The 26,400-nt window shown below is 36.4% G+C and overlaps 1 protein-coding gene across 1 annotated transcript in view; it reads left to right on the plus strand.

Moving 5' to 3' along the window:
- The first annotated feature begins 606 nt into the window (after positions 1-606).
- The window catches only part of LOC147536887 (protein neprosin-like), a 32,377-nt gene continuing 6,583 nt past the window's right edge, over positions 607-26,400 (plus strand). Inside the window, exons 1-3 of the mRNA XM_086642563.1 lie at positions 607-776; positions 1,082-1,168; positions 1,268-1,480. Of these exons, the coding sequence (XP_086498689.1) occupies positions 618-776; positions 1,082-1,168; positions 1,268-1,480 (459 nt within the window). The 5' untranslated portion in view covers positions 607-617. The remainder of the gene's footprint in view (positions 777-1,081; positions 1,169-1,267; positions 1,481-26,400) is intronic.

Below are 26,400 nucleotides of genomic sequence, written 5' to 3' on the forward strand. Positions count from 1 at the left end.
ATAATCTTTAAGACAATTTATGAGGTTGAGCTCATTAAATCAACCCTCTTTTTTTTTATCATAAAATGCAATATATCTAAGATATTATCTCATGATTACCTCCCTAAATTATACTCCCTCGGTCCCAAATTGAATGACCTAATTTCCTTTTTGGTTGTCCCATTTTAGTGTCCCATTTCTAAAAATAAAGAAAAGAACTTTTTACCCTTTCCAATAATACCCATGACTATAAATTTAATGTAAACTTTATTTCAAAGTAAGTTAAACTTTTTCATTATAATTAATGAAGGCACAATTGGAAAAATCATGTTATTCTTTATAGTCAAACTCTAATTTATGATGTTCCATTAAAAAGTTGGATTTTCAAAATAAGTCATTCATTTTGGGACTGAGATCTTTAAGACAATTTAAGACAATTTATGAGATTGAAATAATTAAGTCAACCCTCTTGCTTTTATCATAAATGCAATATATCTAATGTATTATCTCATGATTACCTCCCTAAATTATATGATATAATCTTTAAGAAGAAAATCGCAACGACAACTCGTCAAGTTCCTTTTTCGTGAATAAATAAGATGCAAAACCATGAAAATTTTCAATCGATGAATTTCACTATGGACTCAAAGTCATTGTTATTGGCGATAATAATAATTTTTATGTTTTATCAAAACTATTATGTTGCAGAAGGAAGAAGAGTTCTAACAAAAGAAGATGAGTTGGATTTCGGAGAACAATTAAGAATTCTCAATAAGCCTTCCGTCAAGACCATTCGAGTAAGATATAGTAGTCTTTGTTTTAGGCCTCGTGTTTCCTATACTTTAAAACATGAACCTAAATATTATTTTTGCAACCATGAGTGGTTGCATCAATCGAGTGGAATTAGATCATGATCTTGTAATATGCCTCTTTCTTTTATTCCATCGTGATCTTGTTCCAGCTTTAGAAGATGTCGAAATCTAAAAAACAAACTAATCATATTAAGATATGAATAAATCAAACATTAACTTTACATATATAATATTATTATATTTTGGTAAATAAACAAAAATTTTGTAATTTTTGTTATGGTGATTTACAGACTAGTATTGGGGATTTGTTCGATTGCGTAGATATATACAAACAACCAGCATTTGACAATCCATTGCTCAAGAATCATAAAATTCAGGTATAAATCTTTGTACCCGTCTCACAAAATGATAATTCATCTTCTTTAGTTTGATAATTAATTTTTCTGAAAAAAAATAAACGGTTTATATACGTGCAGTTGAAACCAGATATCATAGAAAAAGAATCTATCAGTAAAAAAACCTCATCATACAAAAATGGAGCACAGACTTTATTTGAAGTTCAGAATGAAAGGTGCCCAGAAGGAACTGTTCCAATTAGAAGGACAACAAAAGAAGATTTGATAAATGCAAAATATGTATCCAAATCATTTCATCCAGATACATATCCTCTAACACCTATGGTTACCCATGTAAGTAATCTTATATTTATATATTATGTAGTTTTGGAATCCCTTGTATTTTTGTACTTATTGTAAATATTCGCATTTTATTTTATATTCCTGACATTTTCTTTTCATGGGTGAAAGTATAAACTAATTTGGAATGAATAATCTATTATACAAAACAGATACTTGTGACTAGGACAAAATGAATGCTCTTAGATGGTGACTAGGACAATGTGACTAGGCATACCAAAACATATGATTTGCTGACTAGGACAAAGATTATGACAAATCATAGTCCTCCCTTCTCTTTCATCTATAATCTTAACCTTTAGATCAGTCTTCCACTCATTAATAATTAGTAGTTAATTACTAAATTAGTTTCAAATTCATGAACCTATTAAGCTTCCCAAAGAGCCATTGAGGAAGATCAACAATTGTATTGATTTTATTCAAAATATATCTTAATAAATTTTAATAGCTAACTAATAAATTAGTTGATGTTCCAGAAGTTATTAAACTTCTCAAAGAACGATTTAGGAAGATGAACAAATCTCAGTAGTGATTAATAGGTGATTATTAAATTAATTGTAGCTTCTTGAACCTATTAAGCCTCTCAAAGAAAAATTTAGGAAGATGAACAATTATGTTAAATGTTATGTCCATAAAATATCAATTTAGTATTAGTCAATTCTAATTACTAATTCCGTAGCATTTTCATGAACCAAATTATTTTTCCCATATATAAGAAAGAACCATTTCCCCATACGTCGAAGCAACAGTTGATATATTCATGGAAGGAGAATTGATACAGATCAAGTATTTTATTAATGTTATGCTCATATGTTTCATTCAGTGATGAAAAGTTTCAAACTATCAATAATGATGATGGGTATTTGTTCTTTAGTATTCTTATTGGATTTTTTTCTATTAGGATGATGAAATATCTAAATGAACAGTAAGAGCAATAAGTGATTTTGTGGTATCATATACTGGTACGCTCATACAAGATTGATAATCAAGTAAGCGGATATAATCTCAACAAAAAAAAGAAGTAAGCGGGTATAACTGATTGGTGCAACAGTTGCCTTCTTCCTTTTACTGATTATATAATTGAAAGATTAGGTTTATTGCCTTGGTGGAGACTCATTTTCGTATCTTCTCGTACCTTCATGTTCACTCTTGTATTCTGCTTTTAATATTGAGTCATTTCCTCTTAAATCAAAATGAAAAATATATATGAAAATTATATTTCATACCAGAACTTATACTTTGACAAATTTTTTCGTGTTTGTACTCCAAACAAAATTTTTGGTTCCGTTTCTAATAACAAGGTAGAACATGTTACGTATTTATCAATTTATCTCACAATTTAATTTTGTTAATATTTTCTTGTTCTCACTTTGAATTGTTGTGATATGGAGTTGGTTTGATAATCCAACAAACAAGAAAAGAGGGAAAGTGAAGTTACAATTTTTATAATAGCACCCCTTTATGAATTGATGGAGATGCCTTCTATGTCATAGCGAATTTTTGTTTGCTGAATATTATGTGGCTAGAATCGTACAATTCTAATTTTCATGTCTTTTGTAAGACATACTTTAAAAAAACTTAAACATATGTCTACTACACCTAAGTTGGAGTTTGATTTTTTTTTTAAATGGGTCTAGATTGATTGTATTAAATTGGACTTAAACCTATAATATGGGGGCAGTTAGCTATCTATAAAAGAAAACTAGAAATATTTTTAAAAAAAAATTGTAAATAGATTTAAACATCAAAATCAAAAAAGTTTTGTAATTTCAAAACTTTTAAATAACTAACGACAAATCTTATACCTCTAGACAACTACACCTATCTTTAGAGGGTATCAGGATACTAATTAAAAAAAATAATCGAATATCATGTCTACTTTTTCGCGTTGTTTAAAGGGCATTACCCCGCCAGTAGGACGGGGGGTCATGCTTAAGACATAATTTGATAGCCACATAGACATTTTAAAAGGACAACTTTCCTTTCCTAAAAAAAAAAGGCAACTTTCCTCTTTCATGGTTCAAACAGATGTCAAATTTGATATGATTTATTTATCGTTTAGTCCAGACCTTTTAATTGAATCGCACATTAATAACCAAAAGCTTTCGCCCATCTTTCACGGTATGTTCCTCTCCTATGGGTCGATTCATCTTTTGAACTTCTCTCTGTTCAGTTGAATTAACTCTACCCAGTTCTAGGACAAAATGAAAGCTCCTCCGGGTAACTTGGTGACCACACATACATGTGACTAGGACAAACACTATTCATTCAAAACAATCCATTCATTTTGTTGTTGTCCATCTACACTTGATTGTCCCTTCAATTACCTCTTCGTTGTCCCTTCAATTACCTCATTCGCATACCAAACATGACATTTTCCTTCTTCTCTCTCAGAAATTCATTTTTCTCTCTCAACAACAAAAACTTGGGTAGCCACACAGACAACTATTCTTCCATGTTTGTCTTCCTCGCCTTATCAACTCCTAACCGCGCCCAGTGAATCTCAAACACCAAAATCCCTCCCCTCTCGTGCAAGCGCTTCATTGAATATGCACTCTCAAATTCTTTGTCATATCTCTCATTCCTCTCTGTCAATGTCCATCCCTGTCTCTCAAATCCTCTATTTTTTTCACTTTCCCATTTATCCCTTTCATCTAATCCTCCTTCCTTACCTCTTCATCCCCCACTCTCAATTTTTTTGTAATTATTTCATACTTAAAATTCTCCGCAATATCTCACCTTCCTCTCTCAATGTCTCACTCTCTCACTGTCTTAGATTTTATGACATCTTTATCTACTTTTTTTTTTATTTGTTAAGAAGTACCGAGTATTGGACGAGATTGAGTGAATACTTTCACCCTCCACTTGTCCATAGTTCTTTTTATTTATGACACAACTTGTTTGGGGAAATGACTCAACCAATTGAATTTTATTTTCATAAATTTTGCTTCCTGGTTACCTTTGCTCCTACAGTGTTCCGTGTTTTATTTGATATGTACCGTAATCAACATTTCCAATAAGGTGCAAACTACCTACCTGGTCAAATTCCTCCATGGAACAACTTTGTTTGAATATAGAACTATTCTATAACTGTATCTTGGCTATAATTTACACAGTTTATCCTTCATCCTCTCAGATCTACATTAGAAAATTGATTGTTACCGATTCAAAGCTTCTTTATATAGCAAATGGGTTGTACTCTAATGGGCGTGCAACCGATTCTAACTAAAAGAGGTTGTAGGTTTGATACTCGCAGATTGTTGTTGCCTAAATTTCTTATGTTCCAGTTATATCAATTGCTTACGAGATTATTTATTCTTATGTGAAGTCATTGATGGTGTAACAGGACAACTACTTGAACAAAATTTCGACGTTTTCAATCAAATTTCATTTCGGATAATATATGGCAATGGACAACAATCTCTTCACGTTCTCATTTGGTATGACTTTCTTTTGTTAACTTTAATCAACTGCTTATTATTGATTTCTCTCCTGGATGTATTTCTTCCATTGCAGCGGTAGCAAATGAATTAATTTCATCATCATATGCAGACAACACCAATGTAGACATGAGGACAAGAAGAAGATTCACTATTAGGAGGGACCCTTTTTTCGGTATCTCCTGATCACGAGAAACTCTCTCGACTCTTTTCTGATCACTACGGTGCTTCCTTTGTCTGTCTTTGCTCTGGAGGAAGGTATCGCTCTCCTCCCATAACAACCTCATAGTTCGAATTAGTCTATAAATTTTTGTTTATCAATTAGATTGTTCTTGTAAGCCGTTTTGAGTAAATCATGTTCAAATATATTAATTTTTCACATGGATGTTCGATTTTGCTTCTAATTGATATTGGTGGTCATTCTGAATACCGATGTCCTGATTATTGTAGTAAACCGCCAGCATATTAATGCAAAGAGGAGCATGAAAAATAAATAAAAAATGAAATCCTACCTTTGTTCCTATAAGATCCATGAACTATAAATTGGTAACCTTCCATACATGCCTGCAAATTATATATTTACTGGTTGGGTTATTTAGGTGGGACTTTGCATTCAATATTCATCCGCTTGACCGGTCTTTATTGTTATGTTGAGGCTAAGGAACATTGCATTTGTGGATTTCAAAGATGAAAACTTGACTTATGAAGCAAAAGACAACTAAACAAGTACATATATGTTTTGCTCTTATTACCTTTAATTTTTGTTTGATTAACTTTTACGGTTAGGAAAAGAGAAGAAATTTCTCTTTAGTTTTCCATTTCTTTGGTAACTTAGTAGGGAAAGAAGTCTTCCCCCTAAATTACGTACCAACCTGACATTAAGCAAATTAGTCAAATTTTATTCAGCAACTAAGCCAATATCAACAGATAATAAGGATCAACAAAATGAAGCACAAGTTGTGAAGGACTCGAGTTGTCTACCTGCATAGTTGACCAAAGATGTCGGCTTTACTGGAAACCAAAGTAGGGGAGTCAATATGGGGTTTCTTCCTGTTAGTGAACCTATAGCTACAAGATTGTCGTGGAATACACATTTCTTCCTCATCTTGAGTATGTTACTTCCTTCTCCTTTCTTTGGTAATGAGTTTTCATTGTAAAATTGTGAAGACATCCTCATTTCTTGATCCAGTCATCTAATAGTGAAATAAATTATTTGGTTTGTCATAAAAGTTAGTTTCATGTTCTCCTCAGTCCTCATTAACATCCTTCCCATTTTAGATATGTATATCTTCCTCCTGATCGGAACGTACTAACGAACATCGTGAATGTTCTTATTGTAGTTGCTTGGCTTCACACAAAGGTTGAATCATTAATTTTCTGTACGACACACTAACTTTACTTATCTGTTATATTATTTTTTTACCTCTTTAATTGTTTTCAGTTTAAAAAAATTGTAGGTTACCACGAACATCGTGAATGTTCTTTTATCCATATATTTAGTTTAGTCTTGTTATGTTTAAGTTTAAAATTATTCAACAATTCCGTCAATGCAACTCCTTATTTTTGTTCAGTTACAGTTAAGAAGGTCGTCTTATAGCTACATTGGTCTGATTGAGTTGTCGCTTAAATTTAATGTAGGTTATCATGGTGCCATAAAATCAAGTTGAAACATTTGGTGCAGCAAAGGGTTCTTTTATCCATATATTTAGTTTAGTCTTGTTATGTTCAAGTTTCAAATTACTCAATAAATCCATCAATGCAACTCCTAATTTTAGTTCAGCTATAGTTAACAAGGTCGTCTTATAGCCACATTGGTCTCTTTGGGTTGTCGCTTAAATTTAATTTCATACGCATTTGTATGGATGTTTACAATCACCATAAGTAAAGAACATAACTAAAGCGTTTTCGTTTCAAACTCAATAGGACAACAAAAGTACTATTCAACTACACAAGTCATTAGGTATTTTATTACACAAGACATGGAATCTTTAGTATATTTAAGTACTTTTTTGGTCTCTATTACTGTAATTAAAATTTTTTATTGTTTCCGTCAAGACATAACACATGTTCAACTGTAATGTCTATCTTTCGAAACTGGTCACGTCCGGTGCTACGCCTTATTGGGATGCTACATATAACCTTCTATCCGTTAAAGTGTAGTCTACTAAATTTCTTCGTCTTTTCCCACAATTATGCATCATCTGACAATCATTGACATTTATCCTTCTTGATACTCTAATTATTCACGTTACGAACCACAACTAAACAGAGTGTTGTGGGCAATCTATAACTTATAACGCAATTTCTTTATATCTACAGGTCACTTTAACGCTAAGTGAACTACTCCATGCCTTTTATAATTGGTAATGGATTTTTTTAAATACCTTCTTCTAGAACATTAGATATGGAAACGTCACTTGGATTGTTTGTTCTCATTACAGTCTACATGTCGCTAGAATAGATTTCTTCCAAAATCCACTTGAAAATTTATTTTATGTAACTTTTTCTAGGGATAGATATGTATTTCATTATTATTATTTAATTTACCAATTCTGTAGTTTTGAATTTTGATTATTGGAGAAAATATATTTCCAACTAATATCTCAACCATATGGAGTTTGACTCCACTTTTAAGGTCGCAAAGTCTTTACAAACCCTACATATTAATCGGTTAGCGTCCGAATGGTGTTTCTTTCATTCAAATCCAAAAAAAAATTTCATCTATAACATTTTGTCACGGAACACCATAATAGTGATTCTAAACCCATATAGGTATAGTTGTTACCCATTAAATTTCGCCTCTTTTTCTTTCTTCATGAAAATATTATATCTTAATGTTTTGTTATATTTGTTTCACTTGATTTATTTGTGTATTTGAAATTTAAGATCATGAATGTTTGGAAGAAGTAATACACGTTTTCTTTCTTCAATTAAATTTAAAAATTTCAGAATAATTATGTTGACATGGTTAAAATTTCTATTTCTACTCTTGAAGGATACTGATTCCGAAGAAGAACTCAAGGAAGCTTTCAAGGTTTTTGACAAGGATCGTAATGGTGTCATTTCAGCTGCAGAGATAGGCCCTATTGATTCATTTATATATTTGTATGATCGTTATTTGTTCATTTTATTATTACAAAAACAATACAAAATTGGGTTCTTCATACTTTGTGTACATTGTGGTTTTGCATTTTTTTCTTAAAGGTCTATAATATATTGACAATGGTGTAAAGAGTGCACCAATCGAGCAAAGAGCTCTTACATCAAAACTTATAATATGTATTACAGAAGACACTAAGTTATCAAAATATTTTCCGACCATTGGAAGATATCCTATCATAATAAATTGTATTTGTTTTTTATACCAACATGGAGCAGCTAAGGCATGTGATGACAAATCTGGGAGAAATTGACTGATGAAGAAGTGGGCGAGATGATCAGAGAAATATATGTGGATGGGGATGGCCAAGTAAACTATGAGGAGTTTGTGAGGATGGTGTTGGCCAAGTAAACAGGATTACGCAATGTGAATCCAATTATTTTCAATGGTTTTTCTGTCTTTAGTTCTTATTGTGAACGAGGTGATGTTGACAAGTTTGCTTGAAAATACCTGTACATGTCTATTGGGGGCACAAATCTCCGCAGATTTATTGTTTCTCACTCTAAAACCTATCATTATGAGCTTTGTTGAACAATTTCAGGATGGCTGCTATAACTTGAAAGTGTGCCTCTCATCCTCGGCGATTTATGGCGTGCTAATGGCAGATTGATGCATATCTTTAAGTTAATATTGTGGTGTTTGAGTTTCAAGTTGTACCTAAGTCTGCAACGTGTAATCTTTCCAAATTCGGAACGCCCATGGTTGTACTAATTGCTGCTTAACAACATGTTACGTATGCCCTTCCTCTTCATTGAAGTATATTCTGCTAAATTTCTTCTCCATTCTTCCACCCTTCTGCACCTCCTAACAATTATTTACTTTCCTTGCAAGTAATTGTTTGTGTGAAGACAACTAAGGAGAATACTGTGACTGATCATAACTTATAACACAATTTTATTATGTCTACAGGTGAATGTAAAGCAAATGTTTGTATTTTATTCTTATTATTTACTTTTTTCAACTTTGTAGTTTCAAATATATCGAAGAAAAACAAATTTAGGGGATTTCTCAAGCATACGGAGGTTGGAGTTTACGTTTGAGATTCGAATTTCATTATAAACTATAGATATTCTTACTTTACTGTCTAATTTGTATTTGTTTTATCATGTACATCACATATACAACTTTGTTTCGACAAGATGATATTTTTATTGTTGGAACACAAAAACGAATAGTTCTCAACTCATTTATGATATAATGTATTGTATCCATAGTTACATACAATGTGTTAGATAAATAAAAATTGTAACCAGTTCTACGTATCTCAATTTCATTTCCCCAAGATAATGAATCGAATGAGAATATTGGTTTTGATATAAGAATGTGTATAAATTATCATTTTGACACCATACCATGCCTTGCTAATAAGTTGGATGATCTCCTCTGTTGTATCATTGACCCGATTCATTCGTCACGAGCCAACTGCAATCTTGAATTTAGGTATTAAGAAGGGATAGCGTAACGTTTGCAACGTGTATACTCTTGGGCTATGATCATGGAGAGAGACTTTCACCTTGGACAGATAACGACATAATTTAATTTGTGGGCTTGGTTGACACTGTCGAATTTTAGTCCTTGCAGTAGTATGTATGTGTTTCTAAAAAAGAAAATGAGAATTTCAAAGTATTTTGTATTGGAATGCAGGATCCAACAAGTGGGAATTGGTGGTTGAGATGTTGTTCAGCTGATGATGTAATAGTAGGGTATTGGCCAAAAGAACTCTTCACCCATTCTCTCAAATAGTGCTTCAGTCATTACATATGGTGGGAGAGCAGGGGCAGAAAATAATTTGCCAATGCCACCAATGGGAACTGGTGTTTATAAGAAATCATACTATGGGGTTTGTTACATATCCAACATGGAGGTTGTTAATGATCAAGGAAAACCTGTGCAGGTGAATGAGGATAAAATTAGGACCCTAGTAGATGTCAAAGACTGTTATGACGCGTCTTTCTTAGGAGAACAAGGTGATTGGAAGTCAACTATGGTATTTGGTGGGGAAGGTGGCAACAACTGTAAGCCGCTAGTTTGATTTATTTCTGTCAAACTATTCGTGTTCTAAGTGATAGCTCATTATAAGTGACTAAAGTTTATATATTGGTTCTTTGGGAAATGTTTCTTATAGTCGTTTTCGAAGTTTGACTTAGAAATTTGTGTGATATTATCCTGATTGTAATAAGATGACGTCGATCAACCTTTTGGGCTGCTAATGGTACTGTCTGCTTTGGCACATCTAGGCCTCAAAGTTTTAAAAGACCTCACTACGGAAGAGTGTTTAACCTCTTAAGAGAAGCAGCACACTCCTTCTCACCACTGATGTGAGATCGTTAACAAAACAGCCTCCCGACACCACATCACAGTAGACATAATTGTGTTGATAACGTGTCATACGATGATATTTACCAACCTTCTAAGATGCTAAAGATATTGTCTGCTTTGGCACTCCAGGGCCTCACAGTCTTAAAATGTCTAACTAGAGAATTTGTTTAGCCTATTAAATCTGTTTTGAAATTTTTTGAAATACAATCGATTATAGTCGAAAGCACATGTGAGAATAGTCCCACATGGAGGAGAGCTATTTTTTTTGTGAAAAAAGCATATAGCTTGCAATTATTCATTAAAATTCTCAATGACAATGTTTGATTTCTCTGCCAATAATTGGCTTAAAATGCATCTTGGAATTTGTATAACATTCCAAAATCTATTGCTACCGGACATAAAAGAATCCTTTCCCAGTTTCCCAGTAAGTGTGCAACTCGATTCAAATCTCTCGTGCTAAACTTGAAAGCTCAACGACAAGTCTTGCCGCATGAGCTTCTGTTATTGTTGCACATGCAGCCAACATATTCCTCACTTCAGCCATGATAATGTTTCATTTAGTGTCTCTAGATACCACCAGGGTCGTGGACGGGCCAGTGCGGGCAGGGCGCCCGCACTAGGCCCCTTACCACAAGGGGCCCATTTAGGTCTATGTTTCTTCTCACTTAAATTATTTAGAGAAGCAATAGTAACAAGAGAAATGATATAGCCTTTAACAAAAAAAAAAAAAAAAAAAGAGAAATGATATAGAGGGCGAAAGTCTGAACCTACCGTGGGCCTACGGCTTATGTGTCGCGCCACTTCACGTGAGAAATCCCAGCTGTCCCTTCTTCCTATTCAGATTTTCAAAATTTAAGTTTCACCCCACGAAATGCAATAGTTGAAATAGCAGTCCCTTGATTTTTAATATCGGGTTTTGACAGGAAGAAAAACCCTAAGTTTTTGGGAAAAATTCGACTCTCTCTATCTCTCTCTCTTTCAGGAACATACATTTAAAACCGAGATTCATTTCTCAATCAATTTTGCTCATTTCTTTTTTGGTTGATTGAAGACAGTACTGCATCTAGTGTTTCTGGTGACGATCTTCGTTCATATCTACAACTTTCAAGCTCGAATCGAGTCAAAATCCACCAAAATCTTGAGGTATGAAATTAGGGTTTCATTTTCCCACCCATGTAGATGATGGTTTTAGGGTTTTTATTTTGGGAAATTTTATAGGGCCTCCCCAATTTTGTTAAAAGGCCTCCCCATGAACCATTTTACTTGGTAAATTATCATTGAGGGGGGCCCTTTTAACAAAAATGAGGAGGCCCTATAAAATCTCCCTTTTTATCTATTAGCAGTACAACATCGATTTAAATTTTTAGTTAAGTAGATTTTTTGATCTATTATTGTGTTTATCTATGAAGAGTACAATATTGATTTTAATTTGTCTGAGGTATGAGGAGGCGAAATCCCAACTACAGTGATTACTCAACATCTCCATGTTTCCATCTCCAAATTGTGAAATTTCACATCTTATTACAACAGTAGTTGTTGATGTTTGTTCTTAATTGCAAATAAGAAATTGATTGATTTATAGTCTTATTGTTCTTATTTTCAGTATGTCTCAGACTACATTTGGAGAGATTCCACGTTTCTGTGGTGGTGGGAACATGATTATGAAAATGTGTAGATCGAAAGACATTACCTGACTTATGTATTACAAGTGTTCGGATGAGGATTGATGTTCTATCTCATTTCATTTTGAGCTGACTCAAGGCTCGGCTTCATCTTCTTCATCAATTCCAACATCTTCGCGAATGATGATTGACGAACTTGGTACATCTATGCCGCCTAATTTGAAGATGGATAAGATAGAAAGAAGCATATAAACTTTTTGTGGTTTACATTTTAGTTATTGTTGTATCAGTGTATGTTTAGCATTCTTGGTCAAGATTAGTGATCTAGTATGAACTTGTTTGTGTAGTCTTTCGAACTAATGAATGAAATTTATATTGTTTTCAGCATTTAAACTTAAGTTTTGTTCACATCTTCCTTAATTTGGTGTTGTTATAAAATTATTTGCCTTTATAACTTCTGGTGTTAGTAATGTAGTGTACAGGAACATCAAAACCATGGAAGTTGAAGTTTGATCATTGAACTAAGTTTTGATTAGGTTTCTTCTTGTAATCTAGGGTTTGTTATGTATGAAAATTATACTGTGAAGGTGTCCATGCCCATTAGTCTTGAACAGGTGCTCTGTAGTGCCAGTGACAACAAAACTTTGAAAATTTTGATTTTGTTTATATGAAATTACAGTTTTGATGTACAATTTTAACAATTGAACTTATTATTTTCATGGAGTCTTATGGTTACTCCATCAGTTCAATGTCAGGCATCAATGCAAAATACCTTGTGCACAGGAGCAAATTAGTTCTCCATGAGATCAATGTCAAACAAGAAATCTAGCAGGAATAATCAAGTCAGACACTAAAATACAATGAACATCAACTTTAACACCATAAACTCCAGCTTTAGCCAAATACCCATGTAATTCACTATAAAACTTACAAACACTTTCTTAAGTTAATGTTTCATATGAACTAAACATCTCAACCAAACCTTTAGATCATCTCAAACATAAATTCAGCAAATATAAACATCTAAATTAAGAAACATAGGCAAATCTTCATCTTCCTTCAAAATAAATTCACCAATTAGTCTTGTCATCCACATTAACACAAAAATTTGCACCTCTTAAATCTCCTTTTCACCCCAATCTGCAATACCACTGAGTCTACTCTCTTGTGTAGTTGTAATATCACAATTCGGTTCAGGAACACAGGATTAGATGTAGGCGTTTTAGCATGGTGCACTAAATGACAAAATCACGAATCAGTTTGCGTATCAACAAATAAGAAAGTAAGAGATATATATAATTTTAGGTTTACTTACTTGTTTCTTCGACTTGTAGTTTTTCCTTTTAAATCTATTTTCTCGAGGACTCCCCTTCGCCTTACATGAGACTGGATCAAGAATATCACGTCGTGCATTTTCCGCACAATCAACGGTATAACCAGAGCCACTGCTCACATTATCTTGGAAATTCGTCTTTCGCTTAAACTTCAGGAGATGAGCTTTCAAGTAGTCGGTACTTCTTTCATTTGCAGAAGCCACAATAGCTAGTTTGTTGAAGGACCGGTACAACTCCTCAACCGTATTAAACTCCATCCCAGTCCTAGGTGCTTCTACTTCTACTTCTGAGTCTAATTGAACATTGTGTCTTTCATCCTCACACTCATAAACATCGACCTCTGAACCTTCTGAACATTCTGATGCATCTGAAGTCATTTCTATATAAAACCAAACATATAACATGAAAGCTTGTCATAAACAAGAATTAGCTCAAATCCTATTAAAATGAACCACAAGAATTTGAATTTAAATTGAAATAAATATTGAACCTATTCAATGATTTAAGCTCAATATTGACTAAATATTGTATTTAAAGCATAACATAGAGATAAAAACCCTACAAGTAAAAAACTACTGATTCTTAAAAAAAAATGGTTACTAAATATTAAAATCAATATTGTATTCCTAAGAGATAAAAACCCTAATATATTGTAAGAGTAAGAGGCGGTTTCATGGCCATGGATAGAGGCGGTTTGCTTGTGGCGGTTTCATGAATGCTTGTGGCGGTTTTGGTTTGAATTGAGGCAGTTTCCAAAAGCTATGCCAAGGCGGTTTAGTTTGGTTTCTAAATTGATTCAAATTGGATTCAATATGTCGGCTTATATTATTATATAAATAGGGGGTCTTGAGTCCAATCAAATCAACATCAACAAACAACTCAACAACAACTTAAGAGCTCAATTCAATAGAGAGCTAGATAGAGTGAGAGCAAGTAAGAGAGAAATTTTGTTCATAGTTTTGAGCGGTGTTTAATTTCTCGGTCGTCGAAGATTTAGTATAGAAGGTTGATTTCTATACGGTACCATCTTGGGACGAACTTGCGGGTTGTGTGAGTCGTCTTCATCTATCCTTCAATAAAGATTTCTTGTTCGCCCGAGGACGTAGGCTTTAAAGCCGAACCTCGTTAATTCTGTTCGCAGATTTAAAATTTTGGCATAGCTTTTCGATTAATTTTCATAATCGGATCAATTTCTAGGATAGGTTCGATAGCTTCCGCGATTTTTAGTATTAACAATTGGTATCAGAGCCTTGTTGAGATTGAACGAAGAGAAGATGAGATCGAGAAGTGGTACGATCAAATCAGGGAAATATGAGATAGAGAAGTTCAATGAGAAAAACGATTTTTCTTATTGGCGGATGCAGATGAAGAATCTGTTAATCTCACAGAAATTACACAAGACGTTGACGGGAAAGAAACCAGGAGATATGTCAGATGAGGATTGGGAGGAGTTAGATCTCGAAGCACGGGCAACCATTATGTTGTGTCTTGAGAGGGACGTGGCGTTCCTAGTAGACGGAGAAACAACGGCGGCGAGTGTGTGGTTAAAGCTAGAAAGCAATTTCATGACGAAAACTTTAACGAATCGGGGGTACTTAAAATCCAAATTATTCACATGTAGAATGGAAGAGGGTTCTTCTATTCAGGAATATGTGAATAGGTTTGACAGGATTATCTCAGATTTGAAGGATATTGATGTTAAGGTTGAGGATGAGGACCAAGCCCTCATATTGTTACTTTCATTGCCTAAATCCTATGAGAACCTTGTTCAAACTTTGATGCTTGTTGGTGACAGTCTAAGCGTGGAAGAGACGAGAAATTCGTTATTAGCGGATGACCTTCGTAAGGTTGCTACTAGCAGTATGACGTCAGGTGGAGTAGACAAGGATCAAGCACAAGGGTTGTTTGTAACGAGGGGGAGGAGTAATGAAAGGGGAAAGGGAAAGGGCGGGAAATCTAGATCCAAATCAAGAGGCACTTTCAAGAAAAAGTGTTTTAGTTGTGGTGAGCTTGGCCACTTTAAAGCGGCTTGTCCAAAGAGAAAGTTGAAGCAAAAGAACAAAGGCTACAAAGGGAAACAAGAGATGCAAGAGGCGGGATATGTGTCAGAAGACCCTGACGAATGTTTCTCGGTAACAGAGGTGTCTGAGAAGATCTCCGATAAGTGGATGCTTGATTCAGGGGCGTCACACCATATGTGTCCAAATAGGGAGTGGTTTACTACCTATAGGAGTATTGATGGTGGTACAATTATACTGGGTGATGATAGTATATGTAAAACTGTGGGACTCGGAACAATACGGATCAAGATGCACGATGGAGTGGTGAGAACATTGACGGACGTAAGACACATACCCGATTTGCGGAAAAATCTAATTTCCCTTGGTGTGTTAGAGCGGAACGGTTGTAAGATAATTATAGAGAATGGCTCCATAAAAGTCGTTAAGGGTTCTTTGGTGGTAATGAGAGGTACTCGTTACGGTAATTTATACAAACTTTTGGGGACAACAATTACGGGAGATGTAGGAGTAGGAATCAGTGGAAGGGATCCAACGGCTAGTACGAGGCTTTGGCATATGCGCCTTGGGCATATGTCAGAAAAGGGTCTATCTTTGATGTGCGGGAAAGGCTTGTTAAAGGACATGAAGAAGCCTTGCATGGAGTTTTGTGAGCATTGTGTGTTCGGGAAGGCACACAGGGTGACGTTCTCTACAAGCAAGCACAGGAGCAAAGAGGTATTAGACTACGTACATACCGATGTCTGGGGACCGGCAAAGTTACCTTCCAAGGTGGTTCCAGGTAGTTTGTTACATTCGTTGATGATCATTCGAGATTTGTCTAGCTTTATTTTCTAAAGCATAAGAATGAGGTATTCAACACATTCCTGGTGTGGAAAGCAATGGTTGAGAACAAAACTGGTCGAAAGCTGAAGACGTTGAGATCGGATAATGGGACCGAGTACACAGATGGGGCATTCAAGGAGTTTTGTAATCAGGAAGGCATTGTGAGACACTGGACAGTAGTAAACACACCTCAACAGAATGGAGTCGCAGAGAGATTGAACCGTACACTACTTGAGAAGGCTAGATGTATGCGCTCCAATTCGGGATTAGGCGTAGAATGGTGGGCAGAATCTGTTGCTACAGCTTGTTATATTGTGAACGGGTCTCCACAATCTTCTTTAGATGGCGGCATACCTTACGAGGTATGGTCAGGTGAACATGCAGATTACAGGAGACTTAGGGTTTTCGGTTGTACGGTCTATTACCATGTTAAAGTTAACAAACTTGATAATAGAGCAAAGAAGACCATTTTCTTAGGATATGCTACAGGAGTCGAGGGTTATTGGCTATGGTGTACGGAAGACAAGAAGTTTGTAATCAGCGGAGATGTGGTGTTTGATGAGTCATCTATTGTAGCTATGGCGAAAGCTACGGTGCCTAGTTGTGGCGATGTTGGGTCTACTAAAGCTCAAGTAGTGGAAGTAGAAGCCGAAGACCGACAGGTTTCTAGGAATCATGATCAGGTGGAGCATCAGGATAATACTCAGGATGAGGAAATTGATGAACCCGATCATGAGGAGGTTCAAGGGGAAGGTACACAAGTTTTACAACAACAACAGCAGGATGTTTCGGTACACACTAGGCCGAAACGGTTATATAAGCCGGTACAGAGGTTAGGGTCAGACAAACCTCTTAGGCATTACGGACAGGCAAATGTGGTTGAATATGCACTCTCGGTGGAAGACGAGGAGCCGGTCACCTTCAAACAAGCTATTACCGCAGAGGAAAGAGAGAGTTGGTTGGTTGCTATGCAAGAAGAGATGAAGTCTCTTCACAAGAACTAGACATGGGAGGTTGTCCCATTCCCCGAAGGTAAGTCTATTATTGGTTGTAAATGGGTGTACAAGAAGAAAGATGATTCTTCCGAGATCAAGGGTACAAGGTATAAGGCAAGACTAGTGGCCAAGGGTTATGCACAGAAAGAAGGGGTCGACTACAATGAGATTTTCTCCCCGGTCGTGAAACATACTTCTATTCGGGTGCTATTGAGTATTGTTGCTCACAGGGATCTTGAGCTGGAACAACTCGATGTTAAAACCGCCTTCTTGCACGGTGATTTGGAAGAAGAAATTTATATGGCTCAACCTGAGGGATACAAGGTTGAGGGCAAAGAAAATCAAGTATGTCGTTTGAGGAAATCTCTTTATGGATTGAAACAATCCCCTCGCCAATGGTACAAACGATTTGATTTTTTTTGTGCTAAAGCATGGTTTTCGCAGAAGTGACTATGATTGTTGTGTATACATCAAGAAGCTTCGCGAAGGTGACTTTATTTATCTCCTTTTGTATGTCGATGACATGCTTATTACTTCTCGAAGCATGGTGGAGATAGATAAGTTGAAATCTCAACTCAGTCAAGAGTTTGAGATGAAAGACATGGGCGCTGCAAAAAAAAATACTGGGAATGGAGATTAAAAGAGAGCGGTCAAGTAAGAAACTGTACTTGAATCAGAAAGGTTACATCGAACGAGTAGTTTCTCGATTCGGGATGCAGAATGCGAAGGCGGTGTCAACACCTTTGGCACCACACTTCAGGCTCTCGGGAAAACAATCTCCCACTACTACGGTGGAGAAGGATCATATGGATCGTGTACCGTATGCTAGTGCAGTTGGCAGTTTGATGTACGCTATGGTGTGTACTCGTCCGGATATTTCACAAGCGGTCAGTGTGGTTAGTAGGTTTATGGCAAACCCGGGGAAGACACATTTGGAAGCTGTGAAGTGGGTCTTGAGGTACTTGAAGGGTACCGCTGATACGGGTTTGTGCTTTGGTGGAGACACATGTCAGGTAAGCGGTTATGTTGACTCAGATTATGCTGGCGATCTAGATAGAAGACGATCTACTACTAGTTATGTATTTAAGGTACATGGTGCTCCAGTTAGTCAGCGATCTATGTTACAATCTACAGTTGTGTTATCTACTACGGAGGCCGAGTATATGTCTATGGCCGAGGGTATGAAGGAAGCAATGTGGTTGTGGGGTCTTCTGGACGATCTAGGGATTAAGCAGGAGTGCGTAGATGTATGGTGTGATAGTCAAAGTGCAATCCACTTGGCGAAGAATCAGGTCTATCATGCTCGTACTAAGCATATCGATGTCAGGTATCACTTTGTACGAGATGTCATAGAGGAAGGTGATGTTTCTCTTATGAAGGTACACACAGATGAGAATCCCGCGGACATGTTGACTAAAGTGGTGACGTGTAGCAAGTTTCAGCATTGTTTGGAATTGCTACAAATCGGCTCTTGTTAAGTTGTCCGAAAGGGCGTAATGGCGACAAGGTAATTTTTATGTGAAGGGTTGGTAAAACTACGGTAGGCTTGATCCTATAAAAGGGTACGTAGGCAGCCATGGTCATATGGTGCAGTCGAATGAAGTTACAAGAAGCAGATATATCTTACAAGGAGTATCCTGGTGTTCGTCCAAAATTTGAAGCATATCAAATTGTGTACGAGGTGGAGAATTGTAAGAGTAAGAGGCGGTTTAGTTTGGTTTCCAAAAGCTATGCTAAGGCGGTTTAGTTTGGTTTCTAAATTGATTCAAATTGGATTCAATATGTCGGATTATATTATTATATAAATAGGGGGTCTTGAGTCCAATCAAATCATCATCAACAAACAACTCAACAACAACTTAAGAGCTCAATTCAATAGAGAGCTAGATAGAGTGAGAGCAAGTAAGAGAGAAATTTTGTTCATAGTTTTGAGCGGTGTTTAATTTCTCGGTCGTCGAAGATTTAGTATAGAAGGTTGATTTTTATACGGTACCATCTTGGGACGAACTTGCGGGTTGTGTGAGTCGTCTTCTTCTATCCTTCAATAAAGATTTCTTGTTCGCCCGAGGACGTAGACTTTAAAGCCGAACCTCGTCAATTCTGTTCGCATATTTAAAATTTTGGCTTAGCTTTTCGATTAATTTTCATAATCGGATCAATTTCTAGGATAGGTTCGATAGCTTCCGCGACTTTTAGTACTAACATATATAAAAACCTTAAACCCTAGTACTCTATGAATCATCGTCAAGCACATCAGTATGAATATTAAACTCTAAGTTCATACCTCAAGGTTTCTTTCGATTTTTGACTCGATTGGAGCTTTCAAGTAGTTGTAGATTCGAGTTAGTATCGTCGCCACAAACCCTAGATGCTACACCGTCTTCAATCGACCAAACAATAGGAACGAAAAATGATTAGGAAAGACTCTTGGTTTTGAATGTCCGCTCTAGAGAGAGAGTCGATTCTTTCCCAAGAAACCGATATTTAATCTGGATCGTCGATCTATTTCGACGTTCCAGATCAAATAAAAAGGGAGGGACTGTTATTTCAACTATTGTATTTCGTGGGGTGAAACTTAAATTTTGAAAATCTGAATAGGAAGAAGAGACAATTGGGATTTCTCACGTGAAGTGGCGGGACACATAAGCCGTAGGCCCACGGTAGGTTCACACTTTCGCCCTCTATATCATTTCTCTAGTAACAATACAACATTGAACCGCACCTAGCATAGTTGGTAAGTTGCGTTACTTCTGTGCAATAGATCTTGGGTACGGTTCCCATTAAAACTACTTTGTTATTTCATCTTTTTTTTTTTGTTAAAATTTTTATCTTAAGTTGTACCGACCAAACTCTCTCTAGGCTATCCCACTTTCAAATCTTTACGTAATCTTTTAATTTTATAAATTTCTTCTACCAATCAACTTTAGTTTCTGATTGTGTCAAAAATAGGAAAATCAAATCTCTAATATTTGTAAAGTTCTATACAAATTAAGAGACTTTTATTTGGTTAGGATAATCACAAAACAACACCATTCATTTGGGTTCATCAATTTGTAATATTTTACAGGTAAACTATTTCAAATTTGTGTTCTTAACTTCGCGTGTAGTTTTTTTTACTTAATTTGAATAAATGAGGGCCCTGATTAAAATTTGGCACTGGGCCCCAAAATTATCAGCCACGGCCCTGCAAACCATTGCAATTGCAATTTTTCCTTTCTTAAAGGTTGCGTCAAAATTAAGCTTTAATTCACCATTTGGTGGTACCGACCAACTTCCGGTAGTAGCTGCACCTCACTGGTTTGTTGTGTATCTTGGGGCTCCAACGCTGGGGAGAAGTCATGTTGCATCATTGCCGCCTCATCGATGATTCCCGTACAACTTGGTTTTTTTACCCTCGGACTCCCATCCATTACGCTCCTTCCCTAAGAACCACAAAACACATAATATCTTGGTCTTCTTCACTCATTGCCAATTGGTTTTGAGTTGGCTGACCACAAAGTTAACACTGTGTCAGAGCTAGGGCCACACGTGATAGGTTTAAAAACCACACATGTTCCACATCACTTGAAAAAAAACGTGTTAAGCTAACCACACAACACGTGAGGGGGCGTGTGAGAATAGTCCCACATGGGAGAATGGTTATCTAGCAACCAAGTATATAATGTTTGTGTCCTCTCCACTCATTGCCAATTAATTTTGAGTTGGATGACCACAAACTTAACCGTACAATTGTGTCTATTAATTTTAAGTGATCATAAATGAATAAATTATTTGAGGGAACCTTGTTTTGGGGGACCCTAGTGTGTGGTCCTGATTAAGAAGTCTAATATTATTAGCGGTATTTTAAATATCAAATATCTATCATTAACTGTTTAGGTTCGCATCCACAGATCTTATATGAATTAACTTAAGTTAGCATCTACAGATCTTATATGAATTAACTTGAGTTATCAAAACATATATTTATTTCAACTTCCTACTAATAAGAATAATACTCTTTGCCACATTAAGATCAAGAAGTTCAATTGAGTTTCCTCTTCTTGAGACACAAGAGGAATACTACACTTTGATCACCATTTGATATTTAGCTAGAATAACAACCACGACCTTCTTCTTAATCTCCTTATGATCGTAATGTTTATACTCGAAGATCTTGTGAACTCTTTAGTTCGCTCACTTTTTTAAACAACTGAAAAAGTTTCTCTCTCCCCATCTTAGATTTGGTCTCCAAGTCAGGAGAAAATATTCAAACTACATGCTTAGTTGCAGGTCTATGTTCTTTTATTAGCTAGACCTTAAAGCCTTATGCCGTGGAACATGGGGGCGGGAAAAAAGAGGCGTTAGCCTTATACTTCTCGATTTTACTCTCAGGATATCTCTATGGGCACGTCAATTTTCTAGGGGTGTGCAAAAATAGACCGAACCAATCAAACCAAACCGGTTCAGTCAGTTTTCAAACCAAACCAAACAACGAGTGGTCTGGTACGGTTGTAGGTTTCTAAAAACCAAGTCGTTTGGTTCGGTTAGAGAATGTAATTTTTAGAAACCATTAAAACCAAACTGAACCAGTCAAGTTCAATTAATGTATATATATATATATACAATTATATGTACATAATTTTTTCTAAAACATATCTATCGCATCTGTATAACTTCATACAAAAATATATCTTTCACCAAGTTTTTGTCAGAAATAAGAATAACTATTACTCATACAAAACAACAACACTGCTACAATATAATGTTACTAGCTAGTATTAGACAAAAGCGATCCATGTATAATTAATGTTACTGACTGCTATATAATATTTCGAGCGATGGCATGCACATGTCTTCAGGTTTTTAAGGAGTGTTGTCTTCATTTTATACGTCAATGTATGAAGAAAGTAACTCGATTCGTCGATTTTCATGGAGAATAAACTGTTTCTATGGCTGGTTTGGTATCCAGTAGTATCCAAACCGCTCATTGACGGTTTGGTTGACGGAACCAAACCATGAGCGATTTGGTAACGGTTTGAGAAAGCACTAACCAAACTATATACAGTTTAGTAACGGATGACAACAAAATACCAGATACCGAACCAACGAACACCCCTACCATTTTCCCATCATTATGGCAGGCTTAGTTATCTCATATTACTTTGCCCGGGACTTGAGGTCTCGCCCACCTATCACCGTTCGACTCGGTCCGACCGAAAAACCGAGCAACTTAAATTGGTTCGGCCTGGGTTTCTAAAACCCGCCCAAGCCAAACCGACCAAATCCTTAGGTATTTATCATACTGAAACATTATATAAAAGTAGAGAGTAGGAAATACTAGGGGTGAGCAACTGTCGACCAAATCGAACCGAATGGCTTTTAGGCCGAACGGAACAATATTCGACAGGGCCTGCCCTAGGCCTAGGCGACCCAGGCGATCGCCTAGGGCCCCCAAATTTAGGGGGCACCCATTTTATATAACATTGTATAATGTATATATTGATAGTATCATTATATGTATTGTTTTATGCACATATGTTACAAGTTTGTTTGGGTAGTAGAGTTGGTAGAGAGTTGATTAGTGATCCTAAGGTCAAGGGTTCGAGTCCCATGACCTACATTAGTTTTTAGATAATTTTTTCTTTTCAAAAGAGATACTAAAAGAAAATGTGATTAGTGATCTTATATAGAATAAGGCAAGAAGAACGGTGTTTAAGTAGTATTTGTTTTATGTGTAAGTTTAACAACTATAAACTTTATAAAAAATGTCAACTTTATATTTTTTCGACTGAAAATGTAGGGGCCAAGTCAAGGTCCATGTTTCAACTCGACCGCCTAGGGGCCAAGAACGGTGTTTAAGTAGTATAAGTCCGCCTAGGGCCCCCCAAAAGTCAGGGCCAGTATTGATATTCAATTCGGCTCGGTCGAAAAATCGATCAACCGATCATTGTTTGGGCCTAAAAAGTTTCCTAAATAAGTCTACACCCGTAAGTGCACAGGTGTCAAGTTGTAATTTTCCGGTAAGACCGGGGTCGATCCAAAGAGACTAGTCAAACCTATTCTATAACTTAGAACTAGTACGGTTTTGATTTTGAAATTGATTTTGGTGATAAAATAAAATGAATAAAATATTAAAACGAATAAAAAGATGAACTCAAATGGGGAGAAAGCCTAGGGTTTTCTGAATTCACCACATACAATCAGTTTAAGAACCAATAATTTAGTCGAATTAAATCTCTTTTTTTTATAAGGGTTATTTCCCAAATGGCCCCCAACTTTGTGACCAGCTTCCTGCCTGGCCCCCTACTTTAGCAATAATTCCCGTATGACCCCCATTTTGCGTTATCTTTAACACTCCGTTACTCTCTCTCCTCCATCTCATTTTCTCTCTCTGCCACATCATTTCAGCACGCCACATCATCGTCTTCACCGGTAGGGTCGCCGACCGGCCAAATTTCCGGCCGGCGTCCTTCAATTTTTTTTCTCTATCTTTTTCTAAATTTTATTTTTGTTTTTTATTTAAAATTCTCTCATCTCTCTCTCTAAACCCCGGCGAAGGGGGTTTCCCTTCGCCGAGGCCCGTTCATCACGAACATACCCAGATCAGGGTCTGTTCGTGAGGTCTGTTCATGATAAACAGAGGTCCGTTCATCACTAACAAACCCAGATCTGGGTATGTTCATCACAAACAGGCCCTGATCTGGGTCTGTTCGTGGTGAACAGGCTTCCGGCGAAGGGAAACCCCCTTCGCCGGAGTTTAGAGAGATAGGAGAGAATTTAAAAATAAAAATAAAAATTTAGAGAGAGAGAGAGAGAAAAATAAATAAACTTGAAGGTCGCCGGCCGGAAATTTGGCCGGCCGACGACCCCTGCCGGTGAAGACGATAATGTGGCGTGCTGAAATGATGTGGCAGAGAAGAAAATGAGATGGAGGAGAGAGAGTAACGGAATGTTAAAGATAACGGAAAAAGGGGGCCATACGAGAATTATTGTTAAAGTATGGGGCCAGGCAGGAAGCTGGTCACAAAGTTGGTGGGGGCCATTTGGGGAAAAACCCTTTTTATAACTCAAAATTCAAGGTAATGAACTACACGAATTCCGGAAGATATTTTCGTTAAAACCCCGATTAAAAGATTGAACATGGTTTCATCCCAACCCTAGATTGGTGGGTCAGTTAATCATGGTGAGAAATTAAAATAAATATGAAGAATAAGAGAGGAAATGGAAAAAGGATCACAAACTTTTCTTGCTGATTTTCTCTGTTGCAGCGAAGCCGAAACGCACCCCTAAGGAAAATAATTTTCCAACCAATTTGCTCGTCTTCCTCAACTGTTTTTATTCAAATCAGAGAATCAAAACTTTGGATAAGGGATTTTCCAACCAATTTGCTCGTCTTTCTCTGTTGCAACCAATTTGCTCGTCTTCCTCTATATCTCACTCTACAAATCACTCATTCTCTTTCTGTTTTACTCTCTTAATTTCTCAAATGAAGAACAACATAGAAAACAGAAACTCCCTTTGAAACTTCTCTATTTTTATCTCTCTCTCTATCTAAAATCCTCTTTGTCTCTCTCTCTCTCTCTGTAGATTATAACATGAAGCTCAAGAGAGGATTATCCCCGAGATGAGATACCCTTGTCTGATGAAGAGTTCCTGTTTTATAGAGAAAGAAGACGAAAAAAATCCAAAATTCCAAATCTCTGTGGTGTGGCTGTCTCTCTCTGTTAAATTTCCAAACGTATCTCCCTCCATAAATTTTATCTCTATATAAATCTGAATCTAATTTATTTCTTTCCCTATCAATCATCTCGATCAAACCTCCATGATTCCTTCTCATTCTTTCTATCTTCAACTCTCTACCCAAGAACTTGCTGTGAGGGAAAGAGATATGGATTCCCAAGTCTGATTGCTTTCAAAATTCTCTTTCTCTCTAATATCTTGGCTCCATCACTTCGGTGATGTTTGTTTTTAAAATTTTTCAGATCTGAAATCTGAATGGGGATCAATTCAGATTTCAGATGTTTGTTTTTTGTGTTTAAGAAAATATGAAATATCGTCTGAATTTGGTCAATTGTCTGAATTGGCTGAAAAGGAGCCCATATTTTTCAGACTTCAAAACAAGTCTGAATACAAATCTCCAATGCTGAAATGTGCTAAATGTCATTTATACCCCATAGATTTTACTATTCTCAGTCATTATTTTATTTAGCAACACCACCACCACCACCACCAAAATCAACACCACCACCGAAACCACCACCACACAACCTAGATCACCACACAACCTAGACCACCACCACCACACAACCTAGACCACCACCACCACAACCACACAACCTAGACCACCACCACCACACAACCTAGACCACCACCACCACAACCACACAACCTAGACCACCACCACCACACAACCTAGACCACCACCACCACAACCACACAACCTAGACCACAACCACACAACCACCACAACCGAAATCAGCACCACCACCGAAACCACCACCACAACCACACAACCACACAACCACCACAACCACACATCCACCACAACAACTAAATCTAGACCACCACAACCGCAACCACACAACCTAGATCACCACCACAACAACCACACAACCACACAAACCACACCACCAAATGAACACAAACCGCCACCACCACCACATAACGCCGGATCTGTTGGCGAGAGAAAGAGGGACGAAAAGAGAATGGGATTGAAAGAGTCTAAACTTCGCCGGACTTCCATTGCCAGACTTTCTCGCCGGAATAAGTGTTTGAAAGAGGTAAGTTCAGAGAGGGAGGCTGTTGGAGACTTGGAGAGAGAGAGAGAACAAAATTATAATTCAGATCCACTAATTTAGATTTCGAAAACAAACATCTAACTTCTAAAATAACTCAACCAATTCAAATTCAGCCAATTCAGTTCAGACTTTTCAGATCCAGCCACTTCAGATTCAGACATAAAAAAAAAACAAACAGCACCTTCCTCTTTAAAAATATATATGTCACCCCTTTAAGAATACTCAGCTTTTACCCAAACCATCACTCTCAATCTTTGCTTCCCGATTTATCTTCCCATTTCCAATCTTTGATTTCATCTCAAAAATTTCCTTCTCTGTTCAACTATCACATTCCTTCTCTGTTCAACTATCCCGATTTATCTTCCCATTTCCAATCTTTGATTTCATCTCAAAAATTTCCTTTTAACAAAAAAAAACTATCACA

This window comes from Eschscholzia californica, unplaced genomic scaffold (assembly GCF_041429995.1).
Source record: "Eschscholzia californica isolate CP2 unplaced genomic scaffold, dmEscCali1.0.p SCAF_5, whole genome shotgun sequence".
Taxonomy (NCBI): domain Eukaryota; kingdom Viridiplantae; phylum Streptophyta; class Magnoliopsida; order Ranunculales; family Papaveraceae; genus Eschscholzia; species Eschscholzia californica.